General features: G+C 40.2%; 1 protein-coding gene across 1 annotated transcript in view; it reads right to left on the reverse strand.

Moving 5' to 3' along the window:
- SH3GL3 (SH3 domain containing GRB2 like 3, endophilin A3) overlaps nucleotides 1-18,531 on the reverse strand; it is a 143,373-nt gene that overhangs the window by 10,315 nt on the left and 114,527 nt on the right. The window contains exons 2-6 of the mRNA XM_017873698.1: nucleotides 18,402-18,470; nucleotides 12,437-12,509; nucleotides 9,012-9,155; nucleotides 4,608-4,741; nucleotides 213-371 (exon numbers count right to left, since the gene is read on the reverse strand). Of these exons, the coding sequence (XP_017729187.1) occupies nucleotides 213-371; nucleotides 4,608-4,741; nucleotides 9,012-9,155; nucleotides 12,437-12,509; nucleotides 18,402-18,470 (579 nt within the window). The remainder of the gene's footprint in view (nucleotides 1-212; nucleotides 372-4,607; nucleotides 4,742-9,011; nucleotides 9,156-12,436; nucleotides 12,510-18,401; nucleotides 18,471-18,531) is intronic.

Below are 18,531 nucleotides of genomic sequence, written 5' to 3' on the forward strand. Positions count from 1 at the left end.
AAAAAAAAAAAAAAAAAAAAAAAATTATGGAGTTTCTTTTGCGATTCTTTTTTTAAGTTCATCAGCTATTGTTAGGGTATTTTATGTGTGGCCCAGGAAAGACAAAAGATTGGGCACCCCTGCTTTAGAACTTTTCAACATGCTGGTCATAGTCATATATTCAATGTTTCATTCATTTACATTAAAATCTCCTGTTTGGTTTAAATACTTACATCATTTTCTAAAAAATTAAACATGCTTCTTTCAGCCAACTCCTTTGACTCTTCAAATTTTTCTACCGCTTGTCTGACTTCTTCGTCTGGTATCTTACCTACTCGTTTCTTTTTATAATCGTAATCCAGGCGGCGGCCTTCCAGCTTTTTCAGGTGATGCTAAAAAAAGAGAAGGGAGTCCCTCAGAGAGGCGCTACATTCAAAACCTGGCACAAAAAAATTATTTCTATTAAAATGGTCATTGCTTTTTCTCGGCCTAGATTCCAGAGGGCAGGAACCCACCTTACACTGCTGTTGGGAGCACCTCAGCACCTGATGGAGGCTCTCCTCACTTCAGGTGCTCAAGGAATATTTGTGGAATGAATGAATGAATGGACAGATCAGTGACAGAATAAATGAGTGTCTGTATGGAACATAAAGATGCAGTAGCCATGCTCAGATATTCTTTTCCAACGTTCTTTATACGATCCCTCACTTCAGCCTTCTTAATGTCCAGATAATTTCTAACCAGGTTAACCAAACAAAACATAGTAGGAACATTTCTTTTGGCACTATTGTCAACTCCTGACTAAGTAGTAGACTATAAAATCACAAACTTCTACAATCCCTTAGAATATTAATGAATCTCTATAAAGTTCCCAATCAAGAAATAAGTTGTATAAAAAGCCGTTAATGAATGCAAAGGAGAGAGATTCACAGACAGCCTCTGAAATGGGAAAAACTCTAAACAATATTATAACCCCTTTAACAAAATCTAACAGAACTGTCTACTCATGGAACAGGCTGCCTTGCATAGCAGGTTTCCCATCATAGTTTGTGTCCAAGCAGAGAGACCCCGTGTCAGAACAGTGTTGAGTGGGAGAGCTATACAGGACAAGGGAGGGGTCCCTGGAGAGTTTATGGCTATAATCCTCAGAAATCAGACACTGGGTATCGAAAGTGTATGTAGAAACTGATCATCCCACTGAAGCACGAGGATAGCTTGCACTATTCATTTTAGCACGAAGCACTGCTTCTCACTTCCATGACTCGATGAAAAGAGCACCCAGAGAGTCAGAAGCATCTGTCTCCTATGCTGTGACTTTGGGCTGGTCCCTAATCCCTCTGTACCTCTACATGAACACCTGAAAGTCAGTCGTATGTCAAACGAACAGGCTCCCAACCCCTGATTTCTGAGCGACATGGAGCACAGGCGAGACTGTCAAAGGCTTCCTAAACGTGGGACTCTTAACTTTCCATCATCCACATAATTTAAGTTTAGATTTACAGTTCTATATCAAACAGCATCTGAGTAACAAAACGGCATTTAGAAAATTATTTTTTTTTGCATAGGGAACTGCAACATTTCAGAATAAGTGTATTTTACACATTTCACCCACTTACTACTCAGGACCACATATGTGTCTGTGGTTGGCCAAGTGGAGGAGCAATGCCGACTTTTCATATGACCTTCCTCCATGATGACAGCGCAAGAAGAAATAAAACTTGCTATATGTCAGCAAAGGAGACATTTGGTTTTACAACTGTGCATTTGGGGGAGATGTTTTGGCATCCCCAGAACCCAGACTGTCACTTCTCTAGAATCAACCATTCAAAATAATTTGGAAAACATCTCCTGTACCCAACCAACATATACACCTACTAAGTACCCACAAAAATTTAAAAAAAATAAAATAAAATAGGCCAGGCGCAGTGGCTCACATCTGTAATCCCAGCACTTTGGGAGGCTGAGGCAGGCGGATCACGAGGTCAGGAGATCGAGACCATCCTGGCTAACATGGTGAAACCCCGTCTCTACTAAAATACAAAAAAATTAGCCAGGCATGGTGGCGGGCACCTGTAGTCCCCGCTACTCAGGAGGCTGAGGCAGGAGAATGGCGTGAACCCGAGAGGTGGAGCTTGCAGTGAGCCGAGATCATGCCACTGCACTCCAGCCTGGGCCACAGAGCAAGACTCTGTCTCAAAAGAAATAAAAAATAAAATAATGTGTGAGCACAAACCATGTGGCAGGCTTATGACTACAAGGAACAAACCACGATCCCTCACCCCAAGGAATGGACTGCTCAACATGAGCAGAAGGTAAGCAACAGTACTCATGGCACAGGGGCACAGAAGGGGTACCCCACGGAGTCTAGCAAAAGAACAAACAGCTTCCCAAAGGAAAGCACATCCGAGCTGAGGGGTGAGGTGACACAGCCAGGAGATGGGGTGAAAGGACAAAGACAGCAAATAGTGAGAAAGCACAAAGCAAAATGTCACCAGGGAGCTGGAAATGATTCAGTGAGGCTGGACGGAGTTCACATGGGGAAGGGGTGGCAATAAGGCCACAGAGGAAAGGAGGGGCCAGGCTGTGAAGGGCTGAGGGGCTGTATCTTCACCCCACCTCCGGTGGGCAGCCAGGAAGGTTTGCAGCTCAGGAAGGATGCCCTGGCTGTGGGCTAGAGAATGGACAGGAGGGAGTGAGATGTGACGCCAGGGGTCAAGGGCAGCCGTGCTGATGTGCGTAAACGTTAACAGGAAGAAGCCAACAGATAGAAAGGGAAAGAATGAAGGTACAGCAGAGAGGACGATGGATGTCACAACAGCCCTGAGGAGGTGAGAGGTGACAGACCCTGCGGCCCAGTGGAGGACTTGAGAGCAACAAACATGTCCCTGGCTTGAGAGCAACAGGGACATGATTCCCCTGAGATGGAAGAAGAGGATGGTATGCATGACGGGGCCAAGGGCTATGCAGGTGGGGAGTGGGATGTTTAGGGAGCTCCTGAATGGGTGCTTTCATTTCTCACTCAAACTACCTGAATTCTCCCTCATACCCTTTGCTTTCAGCAGAAACTCTAAATGCAATGCCTGGACAGGCATCCAGGGCTTTCCGTGACTCTGTCTTTCCTCCCTCCACAGCACCTCTGCCCCTACACACCCTATCCCCTGGCCATACCACACAATCAAGGTTCCCGACCCTGCCTGCTCTCACAGCCCTGGCCCTCTGGTCAGCTTGTGCTGGATATTTTGCCCACCTGAGTCTCCCAGTCTGCATGGCCAGCTTCTCCTCCTCTGGGAAGCCTTCCCTGACCCAGCCAGGATGAGGAAGGTGCCTCTCCTTCATGTCCCTGGGCTATTCTCTCCAACAACTGTCAAAGTGCATGATATCTATTGACTTGTCTCTCTACCCTACAACTGTGAGTTTCACAAGGGTATGTACCAGGTCTTGGTTAGCCACATATGGCCAGTGCCCACCACAGTGGCAAGGCACAGCAGGCCCTCTATACACAGATGATGGATGAATAAATAAATCAATGAATGAACAAAGGAAGAACCAATAATCTGACATCCATCAGTTCCTTCTCTGGCCCCTGGAATATGAAGCCATCTCAAGGCCCACGGTCCAAGCAGGGAAGGCCATCCAAGTTCACATATCCCATCAGCCTCATCTCTGTCACACAGGCTAGACCAGTGGGGGTTCACACTTCCCCCTCGAGTTCTGGAAAGAATGGGCTGGAACGGTGGTTTCTGAACATTAGCGTGCATCAGAATTACCTGGAGGACTTTATAAAACACAGACTTGCTGGGCTTCACCCCCAAGATTTCTGATTCAGGAGGTAAGGGATGGGGCCCAAGAATTTGCATTTCTCACAAGTGATGCTGATGTTGCTGGTCCAGAGACCACACTTTGAGAATCAATAGGTCTGAAGAAGGGAAAACAGGATATGCCCAAGGTTCAAATGACCTCCAAGTTGAGATCATGCTGGAAGGTACCCGGAGGAACATCTTCTGTACATATCCATAAGAAGGTGCTTGTACCTCCAGAGTAGAAGTCCCTGGTGGGGTAGAAGTCTCGGGGCTGTTTTCCCACATCTACAAAAATGCCACCATGCAAGTGGCATGCAATTATCTCCAGGTACCTGAAAATTCCCATGCATGTCATTTTTAACAGTTTTCCAAATGAAAACTTCAGTTTCTAGGTGTTGATTTTCTTGAGAAGTAATGGAAAATAATGACCACCAGGGCAATGCATCAAAATATGCAACTATGGTATGATTTTGATAATAAGAAATCCACTACAAAGTTATGTAATTAGTTATGTGATAAATGGCTGCAGAAATATGGATTTTTAGCCTGGCTTTGAGCTGGCTTCAACTAGATACAGAATTTCCAGCTGAAAGAACATGCTTACATTCCCTCCCATTATCCTGCTTCATCTCCAGGGCAGATAGGGCTAATGGATCCTGGCACTCTTTCCCAGTGAGCCCAGGAAAATAGAACTGGGTTATTTTTACCCTACCCACAAGCATCGTAAGATGATGCTTTCAGTGAGTCCCTGCTGAGACGTTCTAATGATTTTAAATATAAACATCATCTTAAGTAGCAACAAGTATATTTATACCATGGAAGACTTACCCCAATCTCTTTTAAATCTTTATCTTGTAGTAACTGAAGAGGATCAATAAAAGTTTGCTTTACATTAATATCAAGAGAGTCTTTCACCTCAGCCATTAGCTTCATGGATTCACCAACTTCTATCAATGCATTGCCTTGAATAGAAAACATAAATACAAAAGGTTCTTTGGGAGACTACTCCAGGTTTAACAGTGCTATTTATTTCATTCTTTACCAAAAGTTTGTGGATGATGGTGTAGCAAGGTCCTTGCTCTGGGACCTCTGAATCCTAGATCAGAATGAAAAGAAAAGCAAGGCTTCCTATTTTCTGCATTTTCCTCTCTATGTTCTGCACTTTCACCACCACAGAAAATACAACTGAGGCTAGCAGACCGAAGTACTTACCATTTGGGCCACTAGATGGGGATAAAGATTCTTTTTAAAAAACTGGTAATTTGGGAAACTGGCACGGAGGGTTCCTTAGAAGCTTGAGAACAAAATCTCTTTGTAAACAATGAAAGGATTCACTCATGGGGCTAAGTGTTAACCAGTAAAAATTACAATAGAAATAAACCAATAAAACATCTCAGCTTCTAGCTGTGGGATCTTCTCAAGGCTACTCCTTGTATCCTTCTAGAAGGTTCTAAGGCTCCCTGCCCTCTCTGATGTCAAAGAAAGCCTGCTGGTGTCACATGGGACATCCTGTCAGCAGGGTGGGGTGGGGGTCTGCTGGTGCACTAGAGCCCAGGCCAGCCTTCCTGGCTTGGGTAGTGACAGGTAGTTTTTCCTGGATTACAGTGTGGTATCTCAGTCCAGTTAACCGGCAGTAATTTGCCGTATTATTGCAGACCACGTGCCCTCTAGTTCTCTGTACAATGAGGGTTGCAGGGTCTCTAGGAAACATCCCTGGGAAATGCTGCACTAGAATGAACTATTTTTCCTATATTTGAGTTTTTCCAAAATGATCTTGTAAAAAAATGGAGATTGGGGGTGCTCAATTCCTAGGCTTAAAGAAGACCGTAAAGCCCAGCCTAAGTCTGACCTTTGAGTTGTTTCATCCACCAGGCGAGGGCATAGACAACTTATTCACCTGTAAAATAGAGATGGCAACATGTGCCTCACCTCCCTGTTTAAAATAAAAAAATAAACAGAAAGATACTAGATAGGACCTTGCAAAACAGAAGTAGGAACCATTACTCTAAACTAAGGCTTCCCAGGACTCCACACGGACCCAGTGGTAGCTTCATTCCTCCTTGGAAGCTAAATTTCCTTAGCTCAACTCTCCAAAGTGTGTCTAAATAATTCCTAAATGAAGACGAAATATCCCTTCCTAGCCTGTGGACTATTTCCTGCTCAAATAGTGAGAAATGATATTTCTCGCCATTTGGGAGCGCAGTGTCCCATTTGGGTGATAGAAATGGTAACCATATACTGACCCCACACCCAGCCCCTCTGCCACCAGTGCCAGTGCCTCACAATGTCAGCTCATTTCACCTTGACAGAAACATTTTCAAATACGTTGGAGACTCCAAAGATGATGCTCTGAACACAGGCCGCCACCTCCCTGGAATCGACATTCCCTCTCCTTGCCTGAGACTGGCGCTGTCCAATTCCACGGGTGTGGGGCTCAGCCTCCACCCACTGAGGTTTCTGCACTGTAGGAAGTCCCAGCATGTGGCCTCCCAAAAGAAAACATCCAACGGCACAGCCTCTTCCTTGGAACAGCAGAAATCCATCTGTTCCTGATGCCCTGCTGACATCAGCTCTCTTCCTTACCCCAAGTTTCTTTAGGTTGCTGGGCACATGGGAAGCTACCAAATTGTCTGGCTGTCACCAAGGCCAGATGCATGGCAGGAGTATCCTTGGATGTCAGGGCCTGCCTGGCAGTTTCACCTGCTCCCTTCACTGATGTGCCTTCAGAGTAAGAGATAGGCCATCTTGTCCCCACTGGCCCTTAGAAGAAAATAAAATTCACATTATACTGCTCTGAGGAATAATGCTACCCTTTGTCACTAATTAATTCATGTTTTAATGCTTGAGTTTTAACATTTTTTTCAAAAGATATTTCCTTCAATTTCCTAGAATGATTACTGTGGCCAAATATTTGATTTCTCAACTTCCATCTCCTGCTTTGTTACCACTACATGAATAGCAAATATGCCAAATTCTTTTGGAATATTTCGTATATTAAATCCAATTAATCCTCAATTTAATTTATTAATTTAAATGAATCTCAATCAAAATGTAATGACTTTTTTAAATAAGAGGGACTTAAGTTTCACCTGGAAAAATAAAACCAGTAAGTGTGTCCGTGAACTTTTGCAATACAATATCCAGATAAATTTTAGTAAAACATATTAAAGTATGTTTTAAAACTTTAATACTTAAAACAATATGACACTGAATCAAAACAGGATATAGATCAAGAAACAGAAGAGAAACACCATAAACAAACAACTTGTAAAAATTAGTCCATAACAAAGGAATCATTTCAAATCATCAGGAGAAAGTTGGACTTTTCAATCAAGTACTGAAACAGCTATTTATTTGTTAGAAAACAAAATGAGAACTCTATTGCACTGTAGCTCCAATAAACGCAGGAGCTTGGAAATTTAAAGGCAAGAAAAGAAAATATAGAATTCAAAAACAAGTATAAATAAACATTTATATCATTTGCCAGGGAGTGGGATGAAAAGATTGTCTAAACATGATTCCAAAAGCTAGAAACCACATAAGAAGACTAAAGAGCTTCACTAAATAAAAAATAAAAATATCTCTCCATTGAAATGACCTTCATACACAAGGTCCGAAGGTAAATGCTTACCTGGGACAAAATTTCATCAACATACAAGACAGCCAATGAGCAAATATCCTGACCACTTAAAGAGCTCATGAGACAGGAGGGGGAAAAATGGACCTCCTAATGCAAAAGCAGGCCAAGGACACAAACACACAATTCACAAAAATAATGACAAACACAAATAAAAATTCCACCTCACACATGATCCGAAAGATGGAGCTAAAACAGCAATGAGATATCATTTTTGTATACTACATATCAAATGATCAGTCATTTAAAAGTAAATTTAAAAGATAATCTCTAGAGTTAGGAACTGTGTAGGGAAACACCCTCACTCACTCCTGGCAACAGTGTCAAATGGGTGTAACCCTTCTGAAGGTAGGTTGGGAATATGCTTTCAAAACCTGAAAAACAAGCATAGCCCTTTTTTTTTTTTTTTTTTTTTTTTTTGGAGAGGGAGTCTCACTTTGTCGTACAGGCTGGAGTGCAGTGGCGTGATCTCAGCTCACTACAATCTCCGTCTCGCAGGTTCATGTCATTCTCCTACCTCAGCCTCCCAAGTAGCTGGGACTATAGGTGCCCGCCACCACGCTGGCTAATTTTTTTTTGTATTTTTAGTAGAGACGGGGTTTCACTATATTAGCCAGGATGGTCTTGATCTCCTGACCTCATGATCTGCCCGCCTCGGCCTCCCAAAGTACGGGGATTACAGGCGTGAGCCACTGCACCAGGCCGAAAGAAGCATACCCTTGACTCAGCAATTTTATACTAGAAATGTTACCTAAATTATGTCAAAGATTATAATTTTGGATATCCCCAAAGATTTACCTATGAAAATAGTTATTGTAAATGCTATGTAAAATGTTTTTACATAAAGAAACATTTATTTAGTAAATGGGATTGACTGAAAAAACTATGATACCTGGAATATTATGTAGCCATTAAAAACAATATCATGGAAGATTATTTTATGATATGGATCATTATATAGTCAGTGTTACCGGAGAGTATATGTACTATAGCCTTAGTGTGGTTTTTAAAAGTACATACGAATACCTATAAGAACAAACAAGGCATAAAAGATACACAACAATCCGAGTGCAGTGGCTCACTCCTGTAATCCCAGCAGTTTGGGAGGCCGAGGCGGGCAGATTGCTTGAGGTCAGGAGTTCAAAACCAGCCAGCCAACATGGTGAAATCCTGTCTCTATTAAAAATACAAAACATTAGCCAGGCATGGTGGCTTGAGCCTATAATTCCAGCTACTTGGGAGGCTGAGGCATGAGAATTGTTTGAACCTGGAAGGCAGAGGTTGCAGTGAGCCAAGATCGCGCCACTGCACTCCATCCTGGGCATAGACTTTGTCTCCAAAAAAAAAAAGAAGATACACAACAGAGTTTAACTGGGCCTATCAGTGGGTATGGGATGGGATTATGGGTGAATGGGTGATGTTAGCATTTTTCTTTATTTTACTTACCTATGTTTTCTAAACCTCCTGCAATTAACATGTATTACTTTGGTAATATGGAAAAATAATAAAGGTTGTTAAACTGAAGGGTTTGTGCATAACCTAAAACCATACTGGAGGAGTTCTCAGCTCCCCAAGGTGATCTCTGAATAACTCACCAAAGGTGGAGTCTTCCCCAAGCTCCTTCCCGTATTTCAGCATACAGTCCCCCAGCAAGCCTTCCGTCTGCGGGTATCCTGTGGTCTTCACCTGCCCTCGGATCTTAGACACAGTGTTCAGCATTCCTAGCTTAGCTCTGTATGCTTAAAAACATTGTCATTTGTAATCCTTTAAAGTTACAAGTTGGAGTGACAGGTACATAGCATTTAATAAACGCAGCTGCCAAAATTGAGGTCACCTTAAACAAAATGCCAGAGACCTGAGGCCTGAAACAATTGTGTGTCAACTATTTAATTTTCTCATGTAATTTTCTAGGTTCTTTCCAAAGGTGGGTGCTAAGTGCACTGTTCCACAGCCACGATGAACCATAGAAATGATGGCGCACATCAGCTGGGCGCAGTGGCTCACACCTGTAATCCCAGCACTCTGGGAGGCCAAGGCAGGCGGATCACCCTGAGGTCAGGAGTTCAAGACCAGCCTGACCAACATGGAGAAACTCCATCTCTACTAAAAATACAAAAAATTAGCCAGGCACGGTGGCACATGCCTGTAATCCTAGCTACTCGGGAGGCTGAGGCAGGAGAATTACTTGAACCCAGGAGGCGGAGGTTGCAGTTAGCCAAGATCGCGCTATTGCACTCCAGCCTGGGGGACAAGAGCGAGACTTAGTCTCAAAAAAAAGAAAAAAAAAAAAAAAGAAATGATGGCGCACATTGCTGACTTCAAATAATAGTGACCAGGCTTTTGTGAGCACCACCCCTTGGGTGAGACCCTTTGGAAAGCTTGCAGCTGCTAACACGTGAAGTCAGACACTGACACCTGTGTGACACTGACATGCTTTTTTTTGTTGTTTAAATGTAAACAAAAATGGAATTACCGAGGAGGATGTTTCAAACAACCAACTGGTCATTCACACACACACACACACACACACACACACACTGTGCTCCCAAGGACTGATTCAGCCTAATGATTTTCAGTATTATGGGAGGCAGGTGCTGCTGTTTAGGAGGCAGAATCATAGGAGGAGACAGACCACCCACCCTTAGTGAATGCTAGCCTTGTGTGGCTGGTCCCAAGGTGCAGCTCAGCCCCTACTCCCTAGGGAGGTGATGGGCATCACTGCGTCTTACCTTGCTTTCCTTCCTCTGACTCAGGCACTGAGTATTTACTCGTTGTTGCACTGGGCCCTGTGCAACAACACACTGTGCTCATTACCGGGACTCCAGAGACAGCCTTTGCCCTCAAGGAGCTCAAAGTCTAGCTACTGGGAGGCAGAATATACAGGACGTAATTATGAAAATAAAGTCCCGTGCGGTGCAAGGCAAGGGAAAGGCAGCAATATGCTGAAGAAAGATGGAAAGTACAGAGAATAGTATAGAGAACAGTGTCAGTAACGTGTAGAAGAGGGAATACTGTGGCATAATCAGTGGACAAAGAGTAGGCTTGTTTGACCTAAAAAGATATTAATACAGGACAAAGTGGGAGACAGCTATGGGAAAAAGTGACTATGATTGAAAATGTGACTATGAAAATGTGACCAAGCTAAGGATTTGAGATTTCATCCTGTAGGTGAGAGAGTGAATCACATACTAGTTTGTGGTATTTGAGATACTTTTAGGTGGTCAAGAGATACACTTTTTTTCCTACTGTAATAATTTTGTACTTATTTTTAACGTATTTTAAATCAGTGCTTCTCAAACTTTAATGTGTATGTAAATAATCCAAGGATCTTGTTAAAATGTAGAGTGATTCCATCGGTCTGGATTGAGCTTAAGATTGTGCATTTCCAGCAATAGACCGCACTGAGAGTAGTGACATTCACAGTGCCAGCTGTGAATGCCACTTACATTCACCTGACATTCACAGTGCCAGCCTTTTTTGTTGTTGTTTTGAAACAACAACTGTTGCCCAGGCTATAGTGCAGTGGTGTGATCACGGCTCACTGTGACCACAAACTCATGGGCTCAAGCGATCCTCCCACCTCAGCCTCCTGAATAAATAGGGCTACAGACGCATTACCACATCTGGCTAATTTTGAAAATGTTTTGTAGACATAGAGTCTTGCTACATTGTCCAGGCTGGTCTTGAACTCTTGGCCTCAAGCAATCATTATGCCTTGGCCTCCCAAAGTGCTGGGATTACTGGCATAAGCCACTGTGCCTGGCCAGTGCTGGACTTTTGAACCTCACATTTATCCTCAAAGCATTTATCCTCCAGGTCCCCAGGCCCAAAGGCTTCACTCCCACACACCACACACACACTCTTTCTCTCTCTCTCTGTCTCTCTCTCTGCCCATCTTTCCCGCTGTTGGAATGGGGTGTGGGATGCAGCAGGCATATGGGTGAGAGCCATTAAACTGAATAAGAGGTTGCTAGGGCTGCCTCTTCTCTAGGAATAACCAGAGACCTCTAGCCAGTGGACACTTTTATTGTTGGCCAACACCTCCTTATCCCATTCAAGAGTCAGCTGGTTGAAGGTGAAACATTTGTTTGATTTCATAGTGTATTCCAGCACCCCAAAATCCTCTAGTGCAGAGAAAGCACTTATTAAATATTTGTTGACTGATATATCAGGAAAAGCAATCTGTGGGGCTGATTTCAATCACTGATGTGGCCAGGGAGGAGAAGATACATTTTTACGGTTTTCAAAGCTATTGTCACCAATACAATTGTAAAGAACTTTAGACCTGCCTGGATACATCTGATAAAATTTATATTCTTAAATTTTTACTTTCTCAATTTTCAAATGGTTAGGTTTGTGCTGATTTCTACAGTCAAGGGAATCACAGGAACTCCACGCAAATAATAAATTCCTAAAAAGGAAAGGCGGCTTCAGAAATCCACAGATTTCAAGGCTTAGGTGCCCTCTATTGGTTCTTATAATTTACAACCTGGGAAAATCTGCTGCTTGGGGACCTAGAAACCCAGACCTGCAGTGTGACCCTGGATTTATGCAGTCTTTCGTATTCACTATATCTTGTTTCTCCAGCATTTAAGCCATGAAGAGAAAGCTCTTTCAAATTAACATATACCTCTATGTATATACACAAGGGCAGAATTTTTTAAAAAAATTATAAAGAGGAATAAAGAAGAAATAAGGGAGTAAGAAAATATTTGCCAAATGTTTAGTGGCTTTCTGAAGCAACTCATAAAAAAAACCTTTGTTCAGTGCTCCCTTGTTGCTACGACCAGCACTCCATTCGGATGACGTCAACTGAAGTTCACAAATATAGCTGTTCTGTTTCTCATCAATAGGACTGAATGCAACTACCTTTGGTCACTGGAGACTCAGCTTTAAAAACTGAATTTCATTATTGGGATGCAGATGACATTGTTTCTACATTATGTCAACTAAACACCAAGTAAACATGGATTATTAGGGTCTGTGACAGCAAATGAACAAGAGAATATTTCAACTTTACCTGGATTTGGCTGAAGATATTCAGTGGTTTTTGACAGAATTTCTGCAACAGCTTTATTGGTAACATCTATTTTCTTAAAAGCAAAATTTTAAAAAGTTAGTAAATGACAAACTCAATAAATTCACAAAAGAACAAATAGAGGAGTAATTTTCATTAATTTAATTCTTCTAACATCATTATGATGATTTTAATCCAAATGAACGTTTTCAACATTTTTGAGAGATGCAATATTTTCTCACTTTCTGATTTTTGGAACATCACCTCCTTCCAGTGATGTTGGAGAACATTAATTTACTTTTCCTTTTAACATTAAAATGAATATTAAGGTAATATTTAGAAAATCTGGAAAAGTTATTATGCTCCACTAGATTATCAGATATACTTGGAAGTCTCTCAAAACTAACGCTAGACATGAACCAAACTCTCCTTATCTGCTGGGTGAACTTGAATTTCTATACTTATATAAGGATGCCACAATAATGATCCATATTAGCAGCTGCCTCAGTAATCAACAATAAAATAATCATAATCATTAGCATTATAATACAGTGAACATACTCATTTGTGCTACGGTCAGATGTTAACATCAAAGTTTTCCCCAAATGTTCCCTGAAAGTTAATTAACCCTTTCTGGTTAAGACTGAATCTTTCCTTCTGCAAAACCATTCCTGGACTTTCTGGTTCTTAGTTAACCAGAGAGCTAATATGGGAATAAACAATAAAGTTAAAATGCGAGTTGCAATAGCTTTATTTATACCATCAATAGGCCAAAAGAAAATGTAAAGAAAAGATCTCATTCATAAAAGCAATAAAATGCAGTAACAAAGAATAACCATTATGAGAAATTCACAACACCTATTTGAAAAACCACATTCTTAGATGGGAAAACTCAGTTTTGGAAAGATATGCATTCTTCCCAAATCAACATGCAAAATTCATTCAAATCCCATCATAATTTCAATTTTTTCTTTTTTTTGTTAAAATTTGGCAAACTGATAAAGTGAGTCTTCATACTATATACATGATTTAAAATATCAACCTAAAAAAACCAGACTATAAAACGACTAACATATAGAGGACAGTATTTTGAAATACTGGAGTGGAAAGAAACTTCTAACCAGGACCTGAAATTCAAATGTCATAAATAAAAAGACCAAAATTCTGACTCCATAAAAACTCAAAAACTGAACACGAAAAGATACGGCATGTGACATTTGCCAAAAGTGGCAAACAAAAATATATAAAAGACAAAGGGTTCGTATCCATAATATTCAAAACTCCCATTTAAACAAACAAGAAAGAAGGAAAAGGCTGGGCATGGTGGCACACACCTGTAATCCCAGCACTTTGGGAGGCTGAGGCAGGTGGATCACCTGAGGTCAGGAGTTCAAGACTTGGCTGGCCAACATGGTGAAACCCTATCTCTACAAAAATGCAAAAATTAGCCGGGCATGATGATGGGTGCCCATAATCCCAGCTACTCAGGAGGCTGAGGTGGGAGAATCGCTTGAACCTGGAAAGCGAAGGTTGCAGTGAGCCGAGATCACACCACTACACTCCAGCCTGGGCAACAGAGCGAGACTCTATGTCTTAAAAAGAAAGAAGGAAAAGAGGAAAAACACAAGCTGCCTACAAAGATTTGAAAAGAATATTCAGAACTGTAAATAAAAAGGAGATACTTTACATTCTCCAGATTGATAAAAGCATTTTTAAAATCAGTTATACTCAATATCAGGTATTATATGGGTGTGGAGTAATGGGTCATTTCATACACAACAGGAATGCAAAATGATATGTTTTTGGAGGTCAAGGGAGAAGTTCTTATTAATGGACGTATTAATGAGCCAGGTATTATACTTCTAAGGATTTAACCTTTTAGAAACACACCAATAAATTGCGGTGACGGAAAAACATGTTTGTTAGGCCATCTTATGTAATATTGAAAATGGAAATCAATAGGAGACTGATTGGATAAATTATGAAACATCCAAGTAAAGGAATACTCTTTCATCATAAGGAAAAAAAATAAGGAGGATCGACATTCAAAGTACATACAAAGGAAGAAAGCAAGCTGCAGAGTGATTTATAACAGAAGACAGATCATTTTTGTAATTTAGAGAACTATGATCCTGCCGGGGTCACAAGTTTGCAAGCAAGCAATCTTATCCAGCCTGAAATCGCATTTGTTCCCCTTAGCTAAATACATTAATTTGGACTAAATAAATTAATCTGGAGCCCCAGGAAAGTTTTAAAAGACAGTACAGAAATGATAAAAAAAAAAAGAGTCAAATCTATATTACTGATATACGTGTGCTGTGTGTGCAAGTGGGCATGTGCGTGTGTGTTTGGCCTAGTAACAAGTTTTGTGACTTTGAGATCTCTTTGGTACGTTCAGCTATTTGCCAAGATCGTTAAAATGTTTAAGAGAATCTGATAACCTAGATATTTATGTCTTATTAGTCACAAGAAATGTTAAGGGCTTAGGAAAACGCTGTTAATAGATTTTATGTGAAGTTTGAGGGAGTCCTATACATTGCCTTTGTAATTATAGCTTGAAATGTCTAAGGGAATTTACTTAATTATAGAACTGGTGGTAAATATTTAAGGATTGAATCTGTTAAGCTTATGTGTTAATTAATGCAACCTTGAATGAAAATTAACTATAATGATTATCATCTTATAGCAAAATTACTTAAATTTGGAAATAAGATTCGTAAGTTCAGCTTAAAGCTTAAGAAAAATGAGGATTTTAGATTTATAATGTAACAAATTAGATATTAGTTAAAACATAGAGTGTTCCCTTTGATATATACAACACTTTTTGGACATGAAAAGCCATCAGAAAGCTGAGTCACCTCTGAAAGAAGATGATGATGATGATGATGAGAGGAATTAGAATGGGGACATTTTCTACTTCAGATCTTTTTTTTATAACTTTTGAAACAAAAAAGCCCAAGAAACAAATGACCATAAACTTGCAAGGGCCTCGTAGGCCCTGACATGCACACACTGGAGCTGCCTCCACACCAGCTCAAGCATCAAAACTAGAAATAAACCCTTTACAAATTGAAGAGTAAATATGCTGGCTAATGTGGAGTCAAGATGAGCATTAAAAACAAAACAAAACAAAACAAAACAAAACAAAAAAAACAACAAAAACTCATGTAGCTTAAAAACAAACAAAATCTCCCTCCTAGAATAGCTAAGGACACTATTTTGTGTGTGTGTGTGTGTGTGTGTGTGTGTGTGTGTGTGTGTGTATGTGTCTGTTCACATCTACCAATTGCTATGAAAATATCTTGCCAAACCATTAAGAAAAATAGAGGAAAGCAGAGTGGTAAAAATTATTTTTGTGAAGTCAACCTGGTATGGCAGCATCTTGGTTAGTTAAATCTGGAATTTCTGTTTAATGCTGGCACCTTGCCCATGAGGTGTCCCAAGGGCTGTGCCACTGACTCCCTTAGGCCCAGCCCCTGAGTAAGACAGCTGCTAGCAACTCTCATTTCTGACACTTATTTACGGCATTCTCTTTAAAAAATGCTGTCAGTGGGCATATCCCCTTTCTTCTTCTTTATGTAATTTATTTGTGTTTTTCCTTTTTCTCCCTCTTGGCCACACTTGGTAGAGGTTTGTTGCTTTACAGCTTTCCTAAAGCTCTTGGCTTTGTAGTTTCGACCTTTTGTGATTATTGTTTTCTATTTCATTAATCTCTTTTTTTATCCATATTGATTTCTACCTTCTACCTAGAGTAACTTAACTTGCTGTTATTTTCCTAGCTTCTTGAATTGCATGATTTATTCACTTTCTCCCAACATTTATTTTCTTTAAATACATTTACAGTTTAGCCACATATCACGGGCTTTGACATACAGAATTGTCACTCATGCCTAAATAACGTCATTTTACTTTCCATTTCCTCTTTAAACTAAGAATTACTCTTACACATTTTTAAATTTCCAAACATCCAGAATTTAGAAGCTCTACCTTCCCTTATACTTCTTGTGTTCTATGGTATCACTTGGGGAAATTTATCGAGTTTTTTTTTTCTATAACCTAGTACATAATTGATTACCGTATTTGTCCCAAAGGAATTTGAAAACTATGGACATTCTCCATTTGGGGAATGCAGATATCTATATTTATTTATAATCAAAGATATTAATCATATTTTATGCAAATCCTCCATGAGCCTATTGATTATTGTCAGTTTAATCTATTATTTTATGAGAGAGGTATGTGAAGTCTACTTATATTTTTATCAACTCTCCATTTATTTCTGACAGCTTCTACCTTACAAATTCAAATGCTATGTTATGTAGTGCAGAATGGTTCATAACTATTATAATTTCCTGATAGACTACATTGACTGTATCTTTTATAATTAAAAGCTTTTAAATTTAGTGCTTTTCTTGCATCAAATTTTATTATGATTTTACTATTGTTCCTCTATTTTATATTGTTAGCATTAATTATAGAATATTTTTTCCCACTACTTTGGCATTTCTGTATCATTTTTAGGTGGATCTAATACCATCTAATGCATCTCTTCTGGAAGGTTTTTAAAACTTCTGGTCATCTATTATATGTTTCCATGCTTTTCACTGCTGTAATAAAACAGATAATAGATTTTATGTTTCTTCTGTAACTCACTGGGGTTTTTGGAGGTAAAAGCAGGTAAGCAAGAAGGATCTCAATCCATTAACTGAAACTAAAACTCTTGAAAAATGCTTTAAAATCTAACATTTCAACTAAATCATTTTGTTAGTAAAGCTATACATTACATATTTGTATATTGAGTTTTTTTAAGTAATTTAAGATACGTCAATGGTGTGAACATGTTTCCATGGTTTAAAGGTTCAGAAATTAAGTTTTTTCAAAAGCAAAAACAAAATAAGTTTTTCCCCCTCAAGGCATTAACATTTCTAGACACTCAATAGCTCTCATCCAGAGAACAGAGAACTCCCTGGAAGATGAGCTGGCCAGAGCCAAAGTATCCTGAGGAGATACTCTCCGGGGCGGTGGACAGCCTGGGGCTGGACTTCCTCCCCCAGCACCTGCTGACATCTCTGCTACCTACTGTGTCTGCAGCCTTGATGTTACACTTGAGGGTGGATGCCTTGTGTCATTTCCTCCCTCTCTCCTTTGACAGATGGGGCGAGGCGGGTGTCTAATTATTAAAACAAGGCTATGTTTAAGGGGCCCAGACAACGAGGAAAGAAACAGTATGTTGTTAATACTGGTGGTTCTAGTTCTGCCTCCACATGAGCAACTCCACACAGCTGACTGGGAAATATGTTAACGGACAGACACGATACCATTTTTCTTTGGAACATGTTACAATCATTTCTGTCCCAAGCCCATCATATTTTTTGTAAGTTATTTCAAATATGTTAATGTTTGCATAATTCTCACAAAATCCATTTGAGACAAACAGGGCACACTTATCATCTCTGTATCAGTTCAAAAAGATGAATTCACTTATCCAAGTTCCCACACTCTGGTTCTAGTGGCAGAACCAGGATAAAAGTTGTTTGCTATGCAGCTCCTGCAACACATGGGAGCAGAACCCGAGTCTTCCACACGGTAAATAAATCATTATGCATTTGAAAAATCTTGTCCCAGAAATACATTTTGATTCTCCAAAATATATACTACCAATTACTTTGGCCTTGCAGTAACTGCCAAGATTGCCCATCTTTTGCACATTCTGACTTCTGGCCACTAGAGGGTACGAGTTAGCCACATCGATCTCATTACTCGACCTGCGCAAACTGGATGTAGCTACAGGGGGAGGATCTGATTTGGGCTGGAATGTGGGAAAGCATTGCCTCGTAGGATTGCATAATCCACACCTATATTTAAACATCCTAGATTTCCACTCGAATATCCTTTACAATAGCAGTATATCTCATATCACAATGAAAGTCAGTTTCTAATCAATTTACAAATTAAAATGCTCTCTTACCCTTTCCATGTCAAGAAATTCATCATCTAGTTTAGTTCCTTCAGCACCACTTATTTTTTCACTAAATAGCTGCAGAAATAAACATAAATAATTGCATTGTACAATGATTTCTTGTCACAGTTTTTGACCT

This window comes from Rhinopithecus bieti, unplaced genomic scaffold (assembly GCF_001698545.2).
Source record: "Rhinopithecus bieti isolate Rb0 unplaced genomic scaffold, ASM169854v2 scaffold_8649, whole genome shotgun sequence".
Taxonomy (NCBI): domain Eukaryota; kingdom Metazoa; phylum Chordata; class Mammalia; order Primates; family Cercopithecidae; genus Rhinopithecus; species Rhinopithecus bieti.